We start from the raw sequence: 20,888 nt of genomic DNA, 5'->3' as shown, positions 1-20,888 counted from the left end.
TCTCTTTGTGGTACTATTTTAATAGGCCATTTAGTGTACTGTTATATGCTTATGTTATAGTTTTTTTAAATGATGTTGATGTTCCACAAGCGCAGTACAACCCCTATGGTAAATAATAAAGGGTCTCCCTGGCAGTAGGGACCTTGTGAACACACCAGAGGTCTGGGGGTGTGTGAGGTTTGTCTATTCCCTGCAGTTTGAATTTGAGAGGTTTACAAAAATACTCACGATTTGAATTATATCAGCTAATGTGCTGCATAAAAGAAGGAACTGGTTTTCTTGTATCTACTGATGACTGCTGACAAAAGCAGCAGGATGGATTCTGAAGTGTTTGGGGCCGCATTATCTGCCAAATGCTTCAAAGCAATAGAGGAACAATTGAGTTTGGCTCCACAATAAGTTTCAGCCAAAGAGCTCCGGTTAACTGGAATAAAGCTACGCTCACATTACTCACCTGATGATTCATCTAGCCTGTAAATGATCAGTGACTACGCATGACGAAACGCTGAGATCACCCTGAAAGGCGCTTTCACAAAAGCACAGTTATAGCCGAGCTACCTTCATTTCACATTTCACAGACGAACCGCTGCAGTGTTTAACACACCTGCCATCTACAGTCCTATAATACAATTCAGTTCAGTTCACTGTTCATCCTCGGAACACCATGACAATATATATTAGATGTTATAATAGCAGTCACTATGTTTGCACTGACACCTAACTGTACATTACTGTAATTAGTGTTGGGTCTGAATTACAAAAATCTAATGTGTGGCTCTGAAGAATCATGTTTTATGTTGTGAACGGACAATAATAGTTGCATCCTTATCTTGCTGGCAGCCTTGTGGGATGTCATGTCAATATTCATACTTGTCCCTCTGCAGGTTTCATCTTCCAAAGCGGACCCATCCCAGCACTAGGCCATAGTGGAGAGGAAAAAAAACTCCCTTTAGAGGAAGAAACCTCCAGCAGAATCAGGCTCAGGGTGGGCGGCCATCTGCCTCGACTGGGTGGGGTGAGTGGAAAGAGAAAAGAGAAAGAGACAGCAGGCAGCTATAAACAAAACAACTATATTGGCTGACATGGTGACAGGAGCCTATCAGTTAATTAGCTGTGCTTTTGAGTGTGTTGCTATTGGATAACCAAGCATGATGATCAGTTTGGTGAAATTACTTGCTGGTGAAATTTCTATTTGCATTTGTTTTTTTAAGTTGCTCTCAAGACCACCATACTAAATAGGTATCATCTTCTTCTTCTTATTATCCATTAACTACAGTTTTGAGGTAGTAGCCTTCAGATTACACCCAACAGAACAGGGTGCACTGTCTCTTTAAGACTGTCACCGCTCGCTCCGTGTTAGCCTCCCGCTGCTTGTTTTTTTCTGCAACAAGATGGCTGCGGTTCCAGAGAGCAGAGTCCTCACTTTCAGCGTTTTTAAATGGAGCTCTTATTCCTCTACGTATTTACCTGAGTGAGTAATGCACATAACAACCGGCTCATCGTGTACATTGGGTATTCATAGCACTGGTGACCTTTTATCGCCTCAGTGCAGCTGTGTTTCTTTAGCCGGCCCGAATAGCCTAGCTTGTCTGCGATTCGGGCTAGCTAGCGTTAGCTTTGTCAGTAGCACTAGGGGCGTTTGATTTGAATGCGTACCTGCCCGTGGTAGCTAAACGACGGCTGGCTCGGTTGTCTAAGCGATAAGGCAACGTTTAAATATTTCTTGCAAACTTGTAGTTATTTGCCAGCGTCATTTAGACAGTTGACTACATTAGAGTATGTTTCTTCTGCACTGTTGTCCCGTTTAGTTCCTTTGTTTACGTTCGGTTGCATATTCTTATTTTGAGAAGAGCTCATTTTGGATCAAAGGCACATGGTACTTCGTATAAAAATGAGCTCGATCAGAAAAATTGATGGAACCACACACTTGAGTTGTTCAAACACCACCGTATTTCACAATTTAGCTTCTTAATGTGCAGCCCGGTGTCATAGTACGTCCATAACGAGCGTCCACGTTAGCTACCTGTTCGTTCGTGCTAGCTGAATTAGGGAACGCTAACTAGCATTAGCTGCTGTTATCTAACCAAACTGCTCTGCCTTAGCAGCAATAGCTAACGCAGATCAGCTTGTTTACACGCAGCCTGATGTCAAACGTGCTATTAGGAGATGGACTGTCACAATTTGAGACGCATAAACATATTACTACTCCTAAGTTCTATAATTTCACGTCTTTCATAGTTGTATAGCATTCGCCTGATGCTGTTGTTGTTGAGCACTATGGTAGCTGTAGTGGACGGTGGTGTTAACAGCTACAATCTAGCAGCATATACAGTAGTAATATTATCGACTGGAGTCAGTGCACCTGTAAGCAAAATGTAACTGGACCGCATATAAAAGTGAGATTCTATATACACACCCCAGCTTATTTTGCCGTGTAATTAATTGTGATGCTTGTATCATAACTTTGACATAACACTGTTATGTCTCTAGTGCTTGTAGGTTCTGTGATGTACCGCAGAGATAAATTAAACTTCTCTTTGTCATTATGTGTGTGCTTTTTAGGAATATCTTGGTGGACAAACCCAACGATCAGTCGTCTAGGTGGTCTTCTGAGAGCAACTACCCTCCACAGGTAGGTCCACTGCTGGCCAGACAAACTGCATCATCACGTGACTTGATAGACAAATGAATCTCCCCATTCAACAGGAATTTGATGTGATTGTGTGAACTGCACTAAGTTGTGTGGGCAAGTAGGTACCAGCACTTTCATCACCATCGTCTCTCCGAGTTCACCATACTGATAGCTGAGGGTAGAAAGGAGTATATCTGTTGGTTCTGGCTCATGAAACTCAGTGTAGGGGTTGGGAGCTGTCGTACAGGAGTGACTACCTTGTTCGATAGCTGCTTCCTATGGCGTTCAGACAGTCTGCTTAATGGAGTTCCAATGATTTTTTTTACTACAAACTTTAATTATCCAATTTAATTAATTATTTTGTTTAACACTGAGTGAACCAAACCATCAGATAAAAGAAAATGTAAGGACACTTTTAATGAAAGCTCTGTCAACAAGAGTTCTGTCAACATGAAACATGGCCAGCTTTCGTAGACCAAAAAGACATTGTTGACTTTTCTTGCACATCATGTTTGTATTTTGTTCATTGTCAATTATGATGCCCATGTATTTAAAGGACTTGACAGTTTCTGCAGCTTGTCTATTTATTACAGTTCTGACTGAACCTGGTGCATTACGTCTGAAATCAATACACATGTCCCTAGGTTTTGTTGCATTCAACTCAAGGAAGGATTCAGAATAGCATTTTATAAATTCATCCACCACAGGACCATGAGACGACCCGTGATTGTTCAGTAGGCTGACGATCGCTATGTCGTCTGCAGATTTAATATACAATAATTTTCAAACCTGCTGATACAGTCATTTGTGTATAAGAGAGGAGAGAGAAAACAGTCCTGTGGTGAACCAGTTGATACTGTGGTCCTTTCAGAGAAGTGTCCGTTCACTCTCACTCTCTAAAGTTAAGGAGTGTTATGGTGGCATCCTGTACTACCCTAATGGTTTTATAGGCGAACTGCAAGGGGGCCAAAAGGGGGACTTTTGTGGCTTAATATGACCTTTCTAATTAACTTCTCAAATAAATTCATAACCAGTGAGGTTAATGCTACAGACCTATAATCATTCAGTAACCCGAGGTGGAACAGCTTAGCAATAGGGACCACAGTCAAGCGTTTCCACAGAGTTCTCACCCTTTGCTGGCTGAGGAACAAATCGAAAATTTATGTGAAAATGTGTCCGACCTGCTCAGCACAATTCCTCATAGTTAGGCTGTTGATGGCATCAGGACCAGGACTTGTTTCAGCTTTGTGTGAAAGAAGGGGCTTAAATTTTTCTTCAAAGCAGTTGTTTCCCTGCTGAAGTCATGCACATCAAATCAGAAATAACATTTATTGAGCTCTTGGGCCAGTTCTAGGTCAGATGAAAACCCCTCTAGAGCCACTTTCTTCTTATCATTGCCATTTGTTCCAACCATGATGCTGATACTATCCTATGCAGACCCCGAGCTATTTAGTGCTGTCAATACAAGCTTTGTGTTTGTATAGCAGTTTGGCCTTGTGGATTTCACATTTGATTTCTTTCTGCAGTGAGTGTAACTCTGAAGAATTTTCCTGCTTGAAAAGCAGTCTTTTCCTATCAAGCAGCACTTTCAGTTCTTTGCTCACCTGTGGTTTACCGTTAGGCTAGACTTTAATCACCTTTTCATAAATTATGGTTTCCTCACAGTAAGAGATTCAGGCGCTGACCACAAAAGTTAGATCTTTAATATCCCAGAGGTAGGTAAAAAGGCCACGTGGACACAGATAAAAGTTCTAAATATTTAGTGCACAAACATTCCCTTCACTACAATAGTTTAACATAATCTGTTATCCACATAAATACGTACATCTGAATGACCGAGAATCTTCAACATAAATATCAGCACTACCTCCACATGACCTGCCGGTAGTTGAAGGATGCGGTCTGTGTGCCAAGACGCACCAAAGCCGTAGATTGACATAGCGGAGTCCGAGTCTTTCTGAGCCAGGTCTCTGTCAGGGCCATAATACAGTACATGCATCCCTGAAATCATGCTGGTAGTTGACATGAGCCTTGAGTTTGTCAGTTGTAGTTTTTTGTGCATTGGTGTATCCCCTGTTTTGGAAAATTGACTCAAACTCAGCTCTTTCCTTGTCTGCAGTCTTGTCGTGCAGATATGCTCTAGTAAAAAGCTGATGAGAAACCTGGTTACACATGAGTTAGTTTCAAGGACTGCTATCTGCTGTAATTTTCTGCAGGGTTGTACAGTGGATAATAAACATGATTGACCAATGCTGCTGAATGTCACTTTGCATGGCAGAAAAGGTTGCTCGTCTGTGCTGTTGTAAATGCACTTGCACATTCATTTCAGTTGTAAATATGTGTAACTGTATTAATGTGAGCTGCACGTTTGTCCTATAGTTTATCCTTTATTGATGCATCCTGAAGACTCATTTAGGAATGTCCTAATAAATGCACATCTGTACCACAACAGAAACATCCTTGTTATCTACAAGACGACCCCACCTAGAAGTGCAAAGGTGTGAACTGTCTGCCTTCTCTGTGCGATTGAAAAGGTTGTTTCTCTTTGAATCTCTTGGATTGAGTGACTGCTGCAACGCTGTGGCACACAGCCCGAGTTTGAGGTTAAATATGAAAGTTTGTGTTGTATGACAAGAGGAAATCAAGTATTTCAAAACAATGGTTAACCACTCACTCATTGGGTTGAGCATGCTAGTGTCAAAATTCTCCTCATGTTTATGTCTGGTAAAGCAGCAGCATGGTATAGAGTGGAATAACAATGTCTTTTGCATTTCCTAATCATGAAACAGAGATAAGCGACTAAATCGGCACCTAGTTGCAGCCTTGCTAGTATGAGTCTTGAGGTATAATAATAGTTTCTGTACTGTATGTGCTCCTGTGTTTTGAAGTGTGTTGCTTAATAATATGCCAATCAGCAGAGGTACTGTAAAAAGAAGGAATGACTGTCTGGTAGGAGTGAGCAATATCGTCTTAAAGCTACACAATATTTTACAGAGGTTTTGCTGTAATGATATAAGTGACAATATCATAACCCTAACCAACATCTGTTCTGCAAACCAGGTCAAAAGTCACTGCAAACAGTTTGAGAGTCATGCAAACACAAGTGGACTTAGTTAAACAAAGCTCTCATGAGACTATCAAAACCACCTAAATGTGCTTCAATAGATACAGTCAATTGAGGAAGACGTGGTCAGTGACTGAAATTTGCTCACCAAACCTGATTATTTGCAGTTGAGCATGGCAAAGTAGCAGATTCTTCCATGTGGTATCAGACTATTAACCCTACTGTTTAATTTATTTTTTTAAATAAATAAATATTGTATTTTGCTTTAAAAAAGTATGAAATATTAAAAGAGCAATAGTTCTTTTAGTTAGCTCCAGGACAAAGATACTACAGGCATATACTAAAGTTTACTTGAAATCAGTGCCTGAAGTGAAACAATGCTGAGGTAGGACATGTAGGAAAGAACGAGCGTTTGCAAAAAACATGTTCATGCAAAGTAAATACAGTCCTGATCTATGAAAACATCTCATATATCACATTGTTCATTGTGAAAATCCCAATGTTGGCACATGTATTCATAGCAAACCAGTACAGTAATACGATCTGTGCCAAACAGCAGCATAGAAGACTGCGTGACTGCCTGAGACCTGAAATGCAGATGACTAGAATGGTTTGTTCCTCCCCTATAAACCAATTAAAAGGAAATGTGGGCCCAATTACAAGCACAGATTCGTAAATGATGTCCTTCAACTTATGAGTCATTGCAGAAGCTTTATGAGAGGATGAGGTCTTTTTATCTTATGCTGACTCATGACAGACCCAGGCAAAAGGACGAGGCTAGCGCCCGACAGGAGACACACAAGTCAATAGGGCTGCTTTTATTTTTTATTTTTTTTATTGATCATAAAGGTTCAAAGCAAACTTAATGTGGAAAGACTCATGGAACATCAATGTTAACAGTTTAATCCAAGTGTTCATGTTCATTGCTTTTACAAGTAAATGTGAAAACAGTTGTTCATAGAGTTCATTAAATGCCACCTTTCCTTGACACATTTAATCAGGCTGAAGTCTTTACTCTTCCTGTCGGCCACCAGTGATATCTCATCTAATGTCCTAACTTGTTAGGGCACTTGAATGAGGCTGTGCACAAATGAAGGAAATTTGACAAGCAATTTCTGAAGGCTTCTAAACATATTAATATTTGTCTCTCCTCTTTTGTCTCTTATTTTTTTAAATGCAGTTTTTAATTTTGAAATTGGAAAGGCCGGCAATCGTTCAGAGCATCACCTTTGGGAAGTATGAGAAGACTCATGTCTGCAACTTGAAGAAGTTTAAAGTGTTTGGTGGGATGAGTGAAGAGAACATGACAGAGCTTTTGTCCAGGTGAGATGCTTAACACCATTCCAAATGCATTATCTGTGTAATGCATCATTGCTTGTTGCCTTGTGAGAAGATTTAGGATTTATTGAGCTCACTGGAGGACAGCTTTTCATCAGAATACAACCTAATCTTTATGGAATTTGAATTATCAGTATAGTATTCTGGTATTATAGGCAGATCTCAACCATGGCAATGGAAATAATGATCTGCGATCAGCTCTGGTGTTTTGCATTCAGTGATCTGTTTCGTGAGGCGTTCGGGGACAGCACAGTGCAAGTCCCCCAATGTTTGTAGATAATGACCTTTAAACATTGGACGTTCACACAATAGTAAATCCATGCACTGCCCGAATGTTTCTGGGAAATGCAGTTAAATTGTTAGGTTGCAAGTCTACAGTTTATATAGACAAACGCAGGAAACAAGACAGCAAATCGTGTTTAATATATTGAATCAGAATAGATTTTGAAACCTCTCTGAAGTGCATTTCTAAACATGTTTCACATTACGGATCGACCCGTTTGATGTGTTGAAGACAAGCTGCTGCATTCCCCAGTGGAAACACAAAGCAGCATATCTGACAGTGTCATTTCCCTAGTGTCACAGAATTTAGTCTTTCTGCAGTTTGTTACATTCATTCAGTTGTTGTAGACAAGTGACAAAAAAAATCATGATTTAAAAAAACAAAACATTTACCTTTTCTTAGAGCCAAATAATGTAATATGTATCAACAATAAAAGGAAAGTATCTGGCAATCTGTGTTTCACTACTCTAGGAGTATCTGTGAAATACCTGCTGTCAGTGCAGGAAAGTTATCTCAGTAACCGGTGATTAACACCAGGCAGGAAATCATCAAATTTCCCGATATTACCAGACAGCGTATTTGGTAAAGCAGAAGACGCATCATAGTTGGCAGCTGCCTGGCTGATAAATAAAGGTTAGTTATTTGCCAGAGTCAGCCAGCTATCTTAAAGTACCACAATATGGATGTAGTTGGCATCTCAACCCACTAATGCAATTTCTGAAATGGCTGCATCATCCTCATGTTTGTCCTTCTCTATCAGTGGCCTTAAGAATGACTACAACAAGGAAACATTCACCTTAAAGCACAAGATAGATGAACAGATGTTTCCCTGCAGATTTGTCAAAATAGGTGAGAACTGATACAGTTTGACAAAGTATGCATACAGCATGTTACATCTCTGGTTTTATACTATTCTCACTCGCTGTATTATCTTTCTTTGTGTCTCAGTGCCTCTTATGTCTTGGGGTCCTAGTTTTAACTTCAGCATTTGGTACATTGAGCTGCACGGTATTGAAGATCCTGATGTGGTGCAGCCCTGCCTTAACTGGTACAGTAAGGTAAGCACCCTCTGGTTGCTGCTTCAGCAGAGATGGATTGGATTACAGATCCAGTCCTGATTAATCTGTTTGCTTACGTAAACACCAGCAACAGGTTCTTCTCTGAACTGGGTAACTAAAACTAGGTAAAGTAAAATCACTGATTTGTTTCTACAGCCTTAAATCCAAAAAGTTGTTCGTGTTGCTGCCTTATATTTTAGTACCACTTACTTTTTATTGTTTTTGAGACATGTTGATACCGTCAATTTTTTTAAATGATACATTTTTTCAGTTGAAATATTTGATGTGTTTACGTTCTAATGTGGGTTTATGACATTTGCAAATCGTTGCATGCTCTTTTTATGGAGGTTGTACACTTTCCCAACCTTTTGAAATTGGGGTTGTAAATACTATACTATGTATCCTATATATATGTGTGTGTCCTATTTACATTCTAGTCTTTTTAAAAACATCTTTTTCTCCAATTACCATAACATGACATATCATAGATGGTTTGTCTGCCAAATGACGTGTTACAGAAAACGTTATATTACAGTTTTGTTAATAATATAAATTTTATTAATATATTATAAGTGATTGTTCAGCCTGTTTGATGGTGAAACCCAGCACGTGTGGCAGACAGTAGGAGATTGTGTTTGTGAAGCAATTTGATCCTTGATCTCTTTCTCTCCTCCATATTCTTACAGTACAGAGAACAGGAAGCCATCCGTCTTTGCCTCAAGCACTTCCGGCAGCATAACTACACAGAGGCCTTCGAGTCTCTGCAGAAGAAGACTCGGATAGCACTTGAGCACCCTATGCTGACACACCTGCATGACCGGCTGGTTCTGCAAGGAGACTTTGATGCCTGTGAAGAGCTCATAGACAAAGCTGTGAGAGGTATTACACTTGACCTGACGAAATGCCAATAAAACTTGAGAGCTTACTGCTGAGTTTAATGTAGCGTCTGGGTTATTTCTGCAATGTCTGATCCTCTTCTCTCCTTGCTAGACGGTTTGTTTAACCAGTATATCAGCCAGCAGGAGTACAAGCCCAGGTGGAGTCAGATCATCCCAAAATGCAACAAAGGTACAAGCGCCCAAGAAATCAACAGAGACGACGTGAACAGTGAGACCATCTATTCAAACGGGAAATCTTCCCGATCTGTCAGTTCATCATTTCAGTACACTGAAAGCCCTGTGGCCTTGTAGCTAAACTGCTGCTGCCTTCCTTTTTTATGCCTCACTCCCTTCATTCCTTGTTCCACCCATCCTACATTACCCTCCCTCTCACTTTCTTCTGTGTCATCCTTTTATCTCACACTCTCACACACCATCCTTGTCTCCTCCTTCCTCTCCTCTTTGCAGGTGACGGAGACGACAACAGGCCCGGGATGCGGGGGGGACATCAAATGGTCATTGACATCCAGACTGGTGAGACCCACGCAGCCAGTGTTTTGACTTAGCTGTTCAACCAATGCTATGACTCATACCAGCCTACACAGGCACAGGGCGCAAAGCTTGATACTGTGTAATCAAATTAACCCTTCTCCTCCAACGGGAAACTCTTTAGGATGTCTCTTCCAGCAGCACATAAATCACCACTTTTATTTTGACAGAAGGGAGTGTGAGCAGGCACTCTTAGTCCATATGTAAAGAAGGAATGGCTGTTTATTTTACCCCACTGTCACCTGTCATGACATCATGTCCGTCATTCTGCTTTTTTAGAACCCAAATATTGATTTGGGCAAACCAACTACCTTCTATAGATTTTTGCTGTTTTAATCTTGAAAAAATTACAGAAGACTCCAGTTGTCGATCATTATCAATGACTCATTGAATAGTTGGCCTGTATTCTGTTTTGGAATTGCAGCAGTAATGGCACAACTTATTTCCTCCACAAGAGTCAGATACAATCACAACTTCCATCTGCCTGAGCCAGTGGCCTGTGTTTCATCCAAGCAATGATGTTTTTGCAGCAGAGACTAGCACATCTAATAGAGATGGAGAACATAATATGAATGTCCTACAACACATTTTCTTTGCTAATGTGAAAAGTGAGAATTTGAATGTCCCAACATTGTAATGGTGGTACACATTCATAGTCTTGTGTCAAAGTTCTGTCAATCGGAGCCCACCTAACCTGCTGCCAGCCTGTGAGAGACATACCACCTCTCTTGGGGTGAAGTCTCAAATTAATCTTCCCTGACTCCCAGAATTCTATTATCTTTTGTTAGAGGACCTGTCACTTACCCTAAGTAAGCAGCATTGTGTCCAAAGTAGCATTAATGGTCTTCAGCTGCTGCTTCAGTGCACTGCATTCAGTATAGGCTATTAGACTCTAGTATGAAGTGTATGTTATCTGTGCTGCTACCCAAAAACAAAACTAAAGTATGAACTAAATATTTTATTCATGCAGGGAATGATGGGTGATACTGCTTCAACGCTATGTCATGATTTTTGTATTATTGTAATATCATTTTATCATGTAAATATGTATACTGTGGATGGTATGATATGGCACACATCCCTCAACAAGACCCACTCTCCACAGTCTCTGTGGTCTTACCACACGTGTCTGCCATTTTTTATGGTGTGGACCTGCAATTTGTCCACTTATTGAGCAGTTGTTGTTTTCCCTGCAGAGACTGTGTACCTGTTTGGGGGCTGGGATGGCACACAGGACCTGGCTGACTTCTGGGCTTACAGCGTTCAGGAGAACCAGTGGGCCTGCATCTCTAGAGACACTGAGAAAGAGGTAAAACTCAGAAAATATGTTTGTTGTTATTAAAAAATACCAAGAAATACCATGAATTATTCATAAATGTCTGAACTGAAAATTTGTGGGAATGAGAATTCAACATATTCCAGTGTTTTGTGCATGAAATCGAGTTGAAACAGTTGAGCAATCATGCACGTCTCCTGTGCACCAATCAGAATGGTCCGAGTGCTCGCTCCTGCCACAAGATGTGCATCGATTCCCAGCGGCGTCAGATCTACACACTTGGCCGGTACCTGGACTCCAGCGTCAGGAACAGCAAGTCTCTGAAGAGCGACTTCTACCGCTACGACATCAACGCCAACACCTGGACGCTGCTCAGCGAGGACACGTCGGCAGATGGCGGGCCAAAGTTGGTGTTTGACCATCAGGTAGCTGTGATCTTCTGATTCACCATTTATACACAAGGTGGTCTAAAATGACTCGGCATGAGATTCGCTGTGACCAGCCTTTGTCTTTAAGAGTTCTCGTAGCTATACTATTGAATTTCTAAACTAACGTTTCTGTCTCTTGTCCCTTTTGTTCTCTGCTCACTGCTCTTGCTGCAGATGTGCATGGACTCGGAGAAGCATATGATCTACACTTTTGGTGGTCGTATCTTGACATGTAACGGCAGTGTGGAGGACAGTCGGACGTCAGAGCCTCAGTTCAGTGGCCTGTATACTTACCACTGCCAGGCCGGAACATGGAGCCTCCTACGGGAAGACTCGTGTAATGCCGGGCCAGAAGACATCCAGTCCCGCATCGGACACTGCATGCTCTTCCACACAGTGAGTTCAGGCAGCCTTTTGAATATGCATTTTAAGTTGATTTCTATCGCTGTGAGGACAGACCCATTGCATTTTATGTAAATGTACAATGTTACTTAGCCATGTTAGTTAGCCATGATTTTATAATTTGCTCACCCCACTGTCTCTTTTTTTTCTCCACAGAGAAACCGCTGTCTATATGTGTTCGGAGGCCAGAGGTCAAAGACATACCTCAATGATTTCTTCAGCTATGATGTGGATGGAGACCACGTTGAGATCATATCTGATGGCACGAAGAAGGACTCGGGCATGGGTACGATTTTAACTAAAGCTAAGCAAAAGGATCTTGTCATAACACAACCGATCACTTGCTTTGTCTTTGCTGACTTTACACTGTGTCTGTGTAGAAGGTAGAATGTATAGCGTGAGCTGGCGCACGCTCCTCTCCACCCCAAACACAGTGGAAACAGAGCTCTGTCTGTCTGTGTTGTCTCTCAGTGGTACAGCTGTTTTACCACTACAGCTCTAATGCTGAGTCAGCTGAGTTTGTGCAGCTCATTGCAAATGTTGTGCTTAACATTTTGTGTTCACAATTTAGAGCAAAAATGCAATATGACCTACATCAGTGTGACTGTTGAACATAGTTGTGCTGTGCTAAGCCACTGTTAAAGTACACTATATTGTGGTCCTCCACCCGTTGTGCTCTACCCACAGTTGATCTCAGGCCTGTTATAATCACAAGAGAGCTGTGTGTTTCTCACTTCTCTTTACCATGTTGTCATGGCAGGATTTAGCATCAAGTAGTTTTTCTTATCTTTGCATTTTCTTGTCAGTTCAGTTCACTCATTTCCTTCCCTCTATGATGCTTCTCCATATTATCTAATATGTCTCGGTTGACCTCGCTGCTGTTGTTGTTTTTGCAGTGCCGATGACGGGCTTTACCCAGAGAGCCACCATCGACCCTGAGCTCAATGAAATCCACGTGCTGTCTGGCCTCAGCAAAGATAAGGACAAACGCGAGGAGAACGTCCGCAACTCCTTCTGGATTTACGACATTGCTCGCAACAACTGGTAGGCAGCAGACTGAATAACACACAGTGTGTGCAGCACAGGTTTCTGAGATTGTCGCTGCAACAAGTGCACACAACCGCAGGAAATGCTTTCTAGCACACCAGCACTCTCTCACCACAACAGATACCTGAAAGGATGTCTAAAAAACAACACACACATATTATTGTTACACAGATATCAACGCATTCCCAACCATGCAGTCATGGTTATCCCACGTGTTGTTCAGTGTGTTTGTGTGTGTTCCTGCTCCAGGTCGTGTGTGTATAAAAATGACCAGGCAGTGAAAGAAAACCCGAGTAAGGCTCTGCAGGAGGAGGAGCCGTGTCCACGCTTCGCACACCAGCTGGTCTACGATGAGATGCACAAGGTAACGCACACACTCGCACACAGTTTGTTAGTACACTATCACACAGAGTTCACAACAAACAATCATAGTGACACTTTTTTGAAGTTGAGCTCCAGCTCTTTTCAGACTTTATATAGACTCATCATCAGCTCTCTTAGTGATGCACATTCTGCATCTATCTTGTCATTGTGTTGTGTATTTCAAGATGGGAATTAATAGTTATGTAAAAGTTATGTATCTATTCATGCAGCTAATTAGACTCAGCAGTTGGGCTTTATTTTTAGCTTCTCATCTCAATTTGATATTAGCTTAACAAGCCTGTTGTGTAAATCATACAGGCTGTGAATGAGTGACGATGTGATCAGGAATGGGAGCAGTGACTTCAATGTTAGTGTGCTAAGCAACCAGACGAACCAGGAAGTCACAAGTGTACAGATATGAGTGATACTGAGCTTCTTATTCCTTTAAACAGTGTAAAGAAAGTTAACTGTCTTTATGCCGCTCTAACTGCATGTTAACAAATAGTTCATAGAAAACAACAACAGAGGAAAGGCTGGATAAGTGCAAGGAAGAGCTGCAAGAACATTTAGCAACTGTTTATGTTGATTGGAAACAGGTCAATAAAATGATTGGGTATAGGAGATATCTTAGACAGTCAAAGTATAGAAGGTAAGATTGCTAAATAACTACAGTTCATAATATCAGAGGATTCCGAGAATGTGGAGAAATCTCTGGGCACAAAGACCAAGGCAGAAGCACAGTATTGGATGCCCATAATGTTCTGGCCCTAAGACGACACTGCATTAAAAATGTATGGGCTCAGGATACTTCCAAAAACCACTTTGTGCCATCCAAAACGGCAAGTTAGACTTTTAAAGTTTAAGTTAAGTTTTAAGTTAAACTGTCATGCAAAAAAGAAACCAAATATGAAACCATGGGCACTGTGTCCTCTGGACTAAAGTGCAGAGAAACCTTCCAGCTTGTTATGCATCCCTGTTGGTGTGGGGGGGTATTGGTGCCTTTGAAATAGGCAGCTTGCACATCTGAAAAGACACCATCAATGCTGATAGTTATATCCAGGTTTTAGAGCAGCATATGTTCCCATCCAGACATCTTTCTTTTAGGGAAGGCGTTGCATATTTCAACAGGACAAAAAATCCTAAACCATATATCACATCTGTTGCTGCTTTCACACATCCTCTGAAACCCTGAAATTCTGCAGACTTGACCTGGGTGAGCTGCATGTGAGAACACAAATGTCTGAGTCAGACAGCTCAGACGTCACCTGGGCTTTATCCTGCAAGCTCCCTAGACAGGTCCCCAGGTATGAGTAGAGCAGGTAATAGTCCGGAGTATTCACAGTGAGTGAGTGGGAGTTTCCTTTCACTTGATCTGCTCAGGACAACATCAGAAAGTATAAAACATATTTATGATGCTTTCTGTCGCCGGATCGTGAAATTGGTTTGTATTATTAGTGTGTAAGTTTAGTATATGTCCATTTAGTGTTGTTGAGTTTGTGTATTCAGTATATTTTTAAAAAGTGTGTATTTCCTGTGTTTCCAGGTGCATTACCTGTTTGGTGGAAACCCAGGGAAGTCCTGTTCACCCAAGATGCGTCTGGATGACTTCTGGTCCCTCAAACTATGTCGACCCTCAAAGGAGTACCTGCTTCGACACTGCAGATACCTCATCAGGAAATACAGGTCCGCTTATTTCTTAAGCTCACATAACGTTTTATCGTAATGTTTAACCCTCTGGTAGCAGCAGGTGCCATTGAGTTTAGTTCAAGTATTCACCCTCTAGTTCACAGGCTGTTCCTAATTACTGCATTATTTGTCTATCCTCTCTGCACTAACTCCCTGCACTATGTTCCATAATCAGGCTTGGTGTTATACTGACTGTTCTCATATAAGGCTCTGCCCTGCAGCTGGACTACATGTCAACAGTGGTGTCGAAGTGATCTTTTGTTCACAATCAGAAATAACAAACATTTCTGGGCAGAGCAGTGTTTGTCAGCTTTTTGGAAAGTCATGGAAAGGCCATGGAATCTTCCAACCGTGTCCTGATGAAAAAGATAAACGCACAGCCATGGTTGTGTTTGCTGCTGTTCCAGTGCCATCTAGTGGTTGAGTAATATAAATGCAGCCCCATTATGTGGCTGTTATGTTTATTGTCATTGTGTGTTGCCCCATCAGGTTCGAGGAGAAAGCCCAGTCAGAGCCTCTGAGTGCACTGAAGTATCTCCAGAATGACCTGTCGCTCACTGTGGACCACACAGACCCTGATGAGACCAAAGAGGTATAAAGCCGTCCTTAGGTTTAGTTAAGCTAGTAGTTAAGCTAGCAGGACAGCTAGTTTGTTCCAAAATAAAAAGTAGCATGTTTACAATAAATGGAATCTATAGCAGCATAATGGCTAAAGCTAAGAGGTAAGAAGAAGCTAGAAGAGGAATAAAGAGAGATTGAAAGTGGAAGAAAATACCCATGGTTCATTACTATTGATGCTAAAGTGACCTGGATGTTTGTTATGTGCTTCAGTTTCAGCTCCTGCCCTCCGCTCTCTTCAAGTCCAGCTCTGACTTCATCCCACTGGGTAAACTCCTCCTGACCTTTACTCATACTAAACACTTCCTGTACTGTTTTGTCCACGCAGGAGCGAGAATTAGATTCATCTCCCTTTTTAAGTCTGCCTGCATATTTCAAAAAGAATTTTCCAAGCACCTGTACAGTTCAGGCTGTTTTTGCAATTTGTAAACAAATGCACCAATAATGTGGCTGTGGGAGGTGTCATATAAACAGAAGGTTTGACACTGAAGCTGAAACAAGTGACAAGACAGTTAATTAGATTAGTCAATCAGTGGAAATCCAATGGCAGAAATGATGATAATAATTAAATGTTGAACTATTGTTTTCCTGTTTCCTCTGTGCCTTGTCAGGATTCTCAGACGTAGACCAGACATACGCTCAGCGGACGCAGCTCTTCGACACGCTCGTCAACTTCTTCCCAGACAGCATGACCCCGCCCAAGGGCAACCTGGTCGACCTCATCACCCTCTAGCCCCGTCACCCCTCCTCTGTCTCCCTCCCCACACCACTCTCACCCTTTTTCTCTCCCACTGGACTGACTGAACACCCACACACCTGATTGGGTGGAGGAGACAGAGACCTGTTATTTTTCTATCGGTGGACCGCAGTACAGTTCATCTGGAACAGCTCCATCTGCATCACACTGACCTGCTGCTGTCATAGGCTGCGTTACCGTGTGGTGATGCTCACAACAAACACACACACACACACACAACTCAATAACACTGTGGGATTTTGGATATGAGAAAATGAGGTAGGTGTGTGTCTGTGTTATGTTTATTTTTTTCCAGCATGTCTCTTCTGTTTTAATGATGATTTGTCAGAGCACATAAAGCCCTTCTAAACTCTGCCAAACATCACTTGTTTTTTTTGTTTTTTTCAGCTTGATGTGGTTTTTTTTCTTTTCTTCCCAGAAATGTTTATGTTTTGTTGATCCCCAGCCCCCCACCTAAACCCCTATTTTGCTTTGTAATCACACAATTGACAGCCGACTGCAGGCATCGATCCACAAAACAGATAATGAGATGACTACCATTCAGGCCAGATGTTGCAAATGTTCCGAATTACTGGTACTTTAGAGAGGACAGTGAGATCACGAAACAGGAAACCACTTCACTCTCCCTACCCTTAAGCTCTTCTCTTTTAGTAGATTTCAACATCTCTTGCTTAGTTTGCTTTTTTTGATAACATATGCCCACTTTTATGACTATGTCGGCCATTAATGTGCAAAACGTAACCTGTAGGAACAAGGAAAGAATGAGTCTTGAAAAGTTTAATATATATATATAAGTATACATTATATTGGTTTTGGCTGTTATCCCTGTAAAAGTGGCTGATAGAAAGTGAAATTGAATTTTCTTCCTCAATAATTCATGGACTTTAACTTATTTCTAAGTGGTTAAGTGGTGTACAGAATATGTAAATATACATATAGGAATTGTTTTCAAAGATCCTTGGATTGAACAGATTCTGTGGATCTTGTTCTTTCAAATCAATCAATCAAATAGAAAGGTCGACGATAGTAGGTTTCTGGCTCCACGTGTGACACTCATCATTACCTAGTGGCCAGAATTGAAAATAACTGGTGTGCGTGTGAATGAAGTGCTGGTGACAGCTAGAGTGGGAAAAGGTGTTTTAGGTCTGCTGTGGTTGTGTTCTTTCAGTTTGAGAAATACGTAGGAGCAGCTTTCCATTTTTCTCCTTAAACTCACAAATATCAGTGTGAAGAGTTTAGTAAACTAGACGGCAGGGCTGAGTAAAAGCCCAGGAATAAGAGTCTCATTAGCCTGGAAAGTTATGGAACGTCCAGCTTGTTGACTATAGTTCTACTTGTACCATGGCCACAGGAAATATAAGTTTCCAATTATCAAAATAGTTGCTATTTAATTGGATTGGTTTAAGGAATTCACATCGTCTCAACAACCACTGGTGCTCTTTGGGGGGGTAAATATCCAACTTGCAAAGTAAAGAAATGGCCTCTGTTCATGGGTTGGATGTGGCATAAAAATCAATTTGCAGGCATACATGCAGATGCTTAAAAGGAAAAAGGCTTTTATTAGATACAGCTTCATACACAAATGCATTTGGTCTCATTTGCTTTCTTTAGGTTCTGTAAGTTTGATACATTTGATTAATTGACTGATGAAATCATCATCTGTACGCCAGAATTGAGTTTACTTTTACTTAGTTTACTTAGTCAAGATGCAGAAGGTAAAAATTAGACTTTCACCTTTCATACATTCTAAAACTCCCATAATCACACATATGAAACACCTTTAAGTTTTACATTCCTCTCTCTCTGTCGCATGTATTCATTTATTTTTGGATACACCTCTGGCTTTAGCTCCCAGCTGTTTAGCACTGGTGAGGAAAAATAGCATACAAGTCACAGGTCTCCCATCATTCTGTCCACGTACTTAAAGTTGAACCACAACTTCCTGCCAATCAGAATGGAGACATTTTAGTGGCTCTGGTACAAGTTCCTTTTCCTGTCACAGAGCTGGTTGCTGTTATTTGACTCATTCAGTACAGCTTAGCAGACCTGCGTGGGTTTTAGGTTGCCTGCTCTCTGTGGCTCATTATTCCTTTGGTCTTATGTGCTTACCTGGACAAACACTATGCAGGAGTTCTGTGGCCACCATTATCCTCTACTTATTTATTATATCTGCTGATACTTGATTTATTTACAATACAATAGGAAGAATGTAAAACTGCTGATTTCTGAGGTCAAACTCTGTGAAATGAATTAAGTGATAGGTTTAGTAAATTGAAAAAATCAAATTTCACCAATGAAATGTTAAATACTAGGTGGAAATACAAAAGTGTGCTGCAGTGATGAGAAAGCAAATGAAATCAAGCTTTCTGTAAATGAACCCGAGTTAAATAGAGCCAATGTAGATGCTTAGACATTGCTAGAGTCAGTTAGACACTGCTCAAGTCTTCCATCAGAAGTCTAAGATTGGGCTCAGCTACAGAAGAGGAGCCCTGACGAATTCATGGACAGTTCAATTTGAAATGTTTACCTGCTGTGATTCCTGGAGTTGTGGGATCCATGTTTATTGGCGCTTACTGCTCACTTCCAGTTCCACGTTTGAGTTTTCGAGTTTGTCTTCCATGAGGGTTAGTCAGGTGTTACGAGGACTAAAAGGAGTGCACATTATTCAGATAGAAGCAACAAGTGATTGTCTCCCCCTTGTGCCAGCACCTGTTACTCTTTATAACACTACGACTTGTCATTCTTGGCACATCTGCTGTGACTGTTACCACAACGTGTAGATAATGTGTTGGTAATCAGGTTCAGTTCTATTTCTGTCTGAGCCTGGAGATCATTGAGGGCAATGAAAATCATGACTTCACTTTAAAAAACACACTGAAGGTAAAAACGTAGTTTACTTAACTGTGTTAAATGAGAATGAAAGTCAGGATTTGAGTCACTTGAACACATCAACTAGATTGACTAACTTATATGAACCCCATTGAGTGGCATTTTAGACATAAGATGAATTGTACCTAATGCACTTATTTTGAAATTAAAGGACTATACTGGTGTTCTTCTGAGAGATACTTTAAAGAGATACTATTACTGTGACAAGTAAAATGGTGCTGGACTAAACGGACACCTGCTGACACATTGAAGGAAGGTCAAAAGCTGCAGTAGGCTTGGGAACGTTGTTGGGAGTAATGTTAGGAATAATTCACTATTTGTATGTTCTTGCTGAAGGTTCGCTGAGAAGATTGACACCACATTCGCCCATGTATGCCAAATATGAAACTAGCATCATGATTAGCTTAGCTTAGCTTCCCTTAGCTTAGCATAAAAAACATCGAATCAGGAGACACTTAGTTTGGTTCTGTCCAAAAGTAACACTGTCTTTATGCAAATCTAGGTAAATTACCTGCTGGATGAATTCATATTTAGCAGCCAGGTGAGAGTGGTGTGGTATCTGTTGGTCAAAATCTCAGCAAGAAACTAATGTGTTTATGTCCCACAATGTCCAACGGATTAATCGATGTGGACATTTAATACGTGCAGAAGTAGAAACAGTGGTGTGTCTGACAGAGTTTCTTCATTTTTGCAAACCCCGTTTTCAGTGCAACTGTGTGATGCTTTGCATTGAATGCCCTTCATGCCTAATCTGTATTTAGCGAGTTCAAGAACAAGGTTTTGCTCTCCCACTCCCCTTTGCCCTGGGTTAACGGAATACATATTTATCTTTCAATTTATAAAATGTAAAATCCCCTCAGAATGTAATTTGCTGTCGCTATAGGTGCTCTTTTTCAGCTGTACCCATCATCAGTGTAAAATGTTGGTGGCGTCTATATATATATTTTTTCCATACAGTTGAGCATCAGCAGGAGCAGATAGAAGGTGTCTGCTATTCAGACAGCAGTTAAATCCCTCAATCCATCAGTGGATGAAAGCGTAATAATTGACTTGTGTTTGTGTTTGTTTTGCTGGAGGATGCCATGTGCATCACTCGATCACGTTACCCTGAAATGGAAGCAGATCTGTGATTATTAGTTAAAGAGAAACAAAGCAGAGCTCATGAAAAGCTATGTGAGGCGTTGGTGACATTTTGTCAAGATGTATGGCTCATCATGCTTTGCTGTAGCATTTTTGTTTTTTGTTTGTTTTGTTTGTGCCAGAAGAAAACTGTGTAAAAAGACTTACTGAAAGCACCTTTGTACACAACTCAATGCCAAATACTACTTTTCTTTTAGGGTAAAACTCCTCACACGACGACGTTTGCTGTATGGAGTGTTATTTTGTCATTTTCTGTTCTATTTTGTTTCCCATCTCGCCCTCTTCTTGATTCCCCTCAGGAGTTTTAAGGCTGGTACTCTCAGATCAGTGAGCACTACTCTGTGGATACAGGAAATGTGTAGAAAGCCCTGTAGTATTGCATTGTATGTAATGTATATAATGAATAAAGATTGTATTTTGTTCAGGTTTTCTTAACTGCTGTCTGAGTTGTGTTTCTGCCCCCTAGTGCTCAGGTATATG

The 20,888-nt window shown here is 41.0% G+C and overlaps 1 protein-coding gene across 2 annotated transcripts; it reads left to right on the top strand.

Moving 5' to 3' along the window:
- Positions 1-1,379: 1,379 nt before the first annotated feature.
- On the top strand, positions 1,380-20,836 carry mkln1 (muskelin 1, intracellular mediator containing kelch motifs). 2 transcript variants are annotated; one of them, XM_026362610.1, is made up of 18 exons: positions 1,380-1,471; positions 2,563-2,632; positions 6,877-7,019; positions 8,078-8,166; positions 8,266-8,375; positions 9,062-9,254; positions 9,366-9,443; positions 9,722-9,787; positions 10,999-11,111; positions 11,291-11,503; positions 11,681-11,902; positions 12,065-12,194; positions 12,805-12,952; positions 13,205-13,319; positions 14,862-15,001; positions 15,494-15,596; positions 15,836-15,890; positions 16,234-20,836. In XM_026362610.1, exons 1-18 carry the CDS (start codon positions 1,392-1,394, stop codon positions 16,353-16,355), a joined length of 2,190 nt encoding a protein of 729 aa, XP_026218395.1. In that variant the 5' UTR covers positions 1,380-1,391; the 3' UTR covers positions 16,356-20,836. The 2 variants fall into 2 exon arrangements, with proteins under 2 accessions (XP_026218395.1, XP_026218394.1); XM_026362609.1 differs by having other exon boundaries at positions 9,366-9,482.
- The last annotated feature ends 52 nt before the right edge of the window (positions 20,837-20,888 follow it).

The sequence above is a fragment of the Anabas testudineus genome, chromosome 23, assembly GCF_900324465.2.
Source record: "Anabas testudineus chromosome 23, fAnaTes1.2, whole genome shotgun sequence".
Taxonomy (NCBI): Eukaryota; Metazoa; Chordata; class Actinopteri; order Anabantiformes; family Anabantidae; genus Anabas; species Anabas testudineus.
Note: the sequence above shows the minus strand (reverse complement) of the source record. Positions and strands in the feature narration are given on the sequence as shown.

Coding starts and splice junctions, on each gene's coding strand:
- mkln1 (XM_026362609.1), top strand. CDS start 1,392: ATGGCTGCGGTTCCAGAGAGCAGAGTCCTCACTTTCAGCGTTTTTAAA. Junction 9,255..9,365: donor CATAGACAAAGCTGTGAGAG/GTATTACACTTG, acceptor TCTCCTTGCTAG/ACGGTTTGTTTAACCAGTAT. Junction 11,504..11,680: donor AGTTGGTGTTTGACCATCAG/GTAGCTGTGATC, acceptor CTCTTGCTGCAG/ATGTGCATGGACTCGGAGAA.